Here is a 3647-nt window from a genome sequence, read left to right as displayed (position 1 = left end):
CCTTTAAGACTTTTACTGAAGTAATATTCTTGGAGAAGACTTTAACTTTTACCAAAGTAATTTCATGATAAGATACTTGTACTTTTACTCAAGTATCACTTTGAGGTACTTTATACAACATTTTCTTTTAGATGGAACGTCTGAAAACAAGAAGGACACCACGCTGTTCGGCCTCCTCACTTTCTAAAGAGAAGAAACGAGACTCTGAGTCGTTTCTTAACGKTTGTAATGATTAAACCTTCACATGTTCTGCAGAATTAACTGATCAAACTGAGCTTTTCTGTTTCAAGTGATTCTGAATCAGGCCATGATTTGAAAGAACTGCAGCGTTTAAAAACCAAAACACTTTGTCAGGTGGATCAACTGAAGCGAATGCCAACAAATTCTCCAGATAYTTTTAAGACTTCAGCATCAAATAGTTTCAAACGAGGTCTGAGACGAATCATCTGTGAGTTTATTCAGCTGCGTCTGAGCTCACACACGTCCAGATGTTGCTGCAGGACGATTAGAGGGAACGAGCACCAAACACAACTTCTTCCTCTCGTGTGTTTGACTCTGTGCAGGTCGTGTTTGTGTGCACAGAAACGATGGAAAGTCCCCTCGTCGCTGCAAGAATTAGCCATCAAAAAACAAGTTAAAATACTAGATTATAATCTGAATCTTCTCAAATTAAATGATTCATTTGATGCTTTTAAATCCCTCTTTTCCACATGTAAACCCTTCAGTTGGGGTCAGTATAAAGTGGAACTGAAATGCTTTGGTCTGACTKCTTCAGTCCCAGAAACGAGGACATCTGGTTTGTATAGAAAAGAGCTGCGTCTCAGATCATCTCATTTTGAGGCTTTCTCTTTAAATCCCAACAAAAAATATGACCCAAACAGATTATAAAGAGAYCTACACAGCCACAGAAACACTCCTAAACACTTTAAATACACAACAACATTTATTTAATGGCTCAAAATGTAGATTTTGAAGGATATGTTCTGTTTAAGTTAAAATAATCTGCCTGTGTAAGACAATTTTACATGGTAAAACTTGAAATAAGAGGTTAACAAGATTAATAATCTAACATTTTCTGCTCTTACTTAGTATATCAGTCTCAAAACAAGATCAAAAATTATTTTTGGCTGATATAGGATTGTAAGACTTGGTTGGACGGGCAGTTATTTGCAGTGTACATCTATAGTTTATCTTATCTTAAAATGTTGTGTTTTCAGTAGAAAATAAAAAAAACTTGTGTGTTTTACCTTCATCACAAAGGTTCAGTTTGGAAAGGTTGTGTCCCTCGAAGGCGTCCTCGTACATGGACGTGTTCTCTCGTTCTTCATGTGTGCTCAGATACATGGCTTTGTTTGTCGTCTCACACTGATTACAGAGAAAACACAARGAAAACACAAAAACCAGGATAAAATGGACAGTTTGAACACATTGCTGCAATGTTGTTGCTGAAAGCTGCTGAAGAAGCAACTTATGTTTATCTTTAAGATTGTTTCAGCTGAAGGCGAGAGAATTTAACTCAGCACAAATCAGATGAAATTAGTGGAAAGGTGCCTAAACAAGGCTAAAATTAGCCAAAAGAAGCTAAAAGTACCAGAAACAGGTTGAAATTAGCAGACAGATGGTGAAAGTGTATAAACATTTCAAATTAGCAGGGTAAAAAAGGAGTACAAAAAAAGTTGCYATTTCTTGTAAAATAGCAAAAACAGACAAAAATAGCACAATAAAGCTGACATTTAACTGGATAACGAGCAGGGGCGGAGCCAGGGCGGGGCCAGGGGTGGCCAGGGGTGGAGCCAGGGCGGGGCCAGGGGTGGCCAGGGGCACCACAGACAAATCTTTGGCCACCCTGCTGTACACAGCCCTCACACAGTGAAACAACCTTCAGGGTGTAATAATCCTCCTGAACAGTTGGTGGCAGTGTTTAACAGTTTAAACATCACCAAGCTCTATGACTGAAGAAGAGTAAAGACAAGGAAGTGATGTTTTCTTTATTTACAGAACCAATGACTGTGATCTGACTGGTGTCAACGTTTGGACTTATTGAGACAACTTTTTGTCACCATAACACAGAGTCATTTTATGTTCTGAAAGCTGCATGATGCTCTCTGTTTGGTTCTGAGTAGACCTATCACTGAATCATAAAAACACTCCTCTAAATTCACTGTTATCAGTATTACACCTGTTCATTGGGTAAAATTATTAATATTAGTTTTAAACATGCAGCTGAGGGTCATCATTGTTTCATTGTGTTACAATAAAAATTATAAATAAACAATATAAAAGTAAAAATCACCCCTAAAGTCATTGGATATGATAAATTGTGTCACATTAATTAACCTTATCTCAGCTGTAGCAGTGAGATTAAAACAGGATGATGGAACCAGTTTAATCAGTAATCTGTCTCTGAAATAATTATTAAATCAAGTGTTTATTTGTGTAGGGAAAATTATGTTTAATAACCTGTTAAAATACACCAGAACACAGGAAATGGCATCTATTTTTTTCAAAATCTTCTGGGGGAGGACCCCCAGACCCCCCAACAGTGTGTCCCCCCACTTTTAAAATGGTCCTGACACCATGTTTATAAGGTCACTGTCTGTATGAGGACATGAGGAAAATGACAAAAACACAAAGATCTGTAGAAAAATTAAAATAAGATTTTATGTAATTTTCCTGGCTAACCCTGAGCAAAATGTCCGGCTCCACCACTAATAACAAGACATTTGTTGCTGAATTAAGCAGTGAGAAGCTGAAATCATCACACAAATCAGCTGAAAGGAGCAGGAAAGCATAAAAAGCATGAAAATATTAAATTAGCAGAAAGAAGCATGAGCTTCAATCTGCACAACTATAGAAACATTAGTCAGACAGATAGCTACAAATAAACAAAAATGCTTAAATCAAGCAAAATCGAAGCTGAAGGAAGCTGAAATTAGCAACATAAGAAAAATAAAGCAGAACCAAAACAAAAGCTAAAACATTTTAATTAATTGTTTTAAGGCAACTCTGTCCATTTTTTATTGAGAAAATGTCAGAAAAAGCTAAATATCTTAAACATTATATTATATAAACACATGTTAAAGCACCAAAAGTCATAGAAGGAATGAGCTGAAGGTTTTCATTTATAAACTGCTGAAACAGCACAATATTTGCTGAATAAGACAAGTGCCAAATAAAAGATTTTAATATTCTGAATGTTTTATTTCCACAATTATAAACACACCTAAATTAAAATATAAGGAGTTTAAAAGTGCAGCATAAGAACATTTACTAAACAARTTTAGATTTATTTGATATAATTGTCACAAATGTCGTACTATGTTGCCTGCGTCAGTAAGAATCTACTTTCTTTTCCTGTTTACATTAAAAGCTAAAGGCTGATTGTATCCAGATGTGACGACTGAGACTGTGCAACAATTAATCAGATTTGAGTTGTGAGAGCTGTGGAAWGCTGGTCCTCCTGACAGATTTAACTACAGAAAGTCTCCAACGCTTCGATCTGGAGCCAAATGGGACGAGAGCGTGTACCATCAGCTGTTTATCACCATCTCATCTGAATCACACGTTTCTCTGTGCTCCAGTTCAAACAGCCAAGAAGAAGTTCAACCATTCATTCCTCAAGATTTGAACTGATCTGATTCCTTTTT

The 3647-nt window shown here is 36.4% G+C and overlaps 1 protein-coding gene across 1 annotated transcript in view; it reads right to left on the bottom strand.

Annotated features, from left to right (window-relative positions):
• The window catches only part of scara5 (scavenger receptor class A, member 5 (putative)), a gene marked incomplete at its 5' end in the record, with an annotated part of 69989 nt that extends 68624 nt beyond the window's left edge, over window positions 1-1365 (bottom strand). The window contains 1 exon segment of the mRNA XM_014022296.1: window positions 1248-1365. Within this exon segment, the coding sequence (XP_013877750.1) occupies window positions 1248-1365 (118 nt within the window).
• Window positions 1366-3647: the final 2282 nt, after the last annotated feature.

The sequence above is a fragment of the Austrofundulus limnaeus genome, unplaced genomic scaffold (assembly GCF_001266775.1).
Source record: "Austrofundulus limnaeus strain Quisiro unplaced genomic scaffold, Austrofundulus_limnaeus-1.0 Scaffold323, whole genome shotgun sequence".
Classification (NCBI taxonomy): Eukaryota; Metazoa; Chordata; class Actinopteri; order Cyprinodontiformes; family Rivulidae; genus Austrofundulus; species Austrofundulus limnaeus.
Note: the sequence above shows the minus strand (reverse complement) of the source record. Positions and strands in the feature narration are given on the sequence as shown.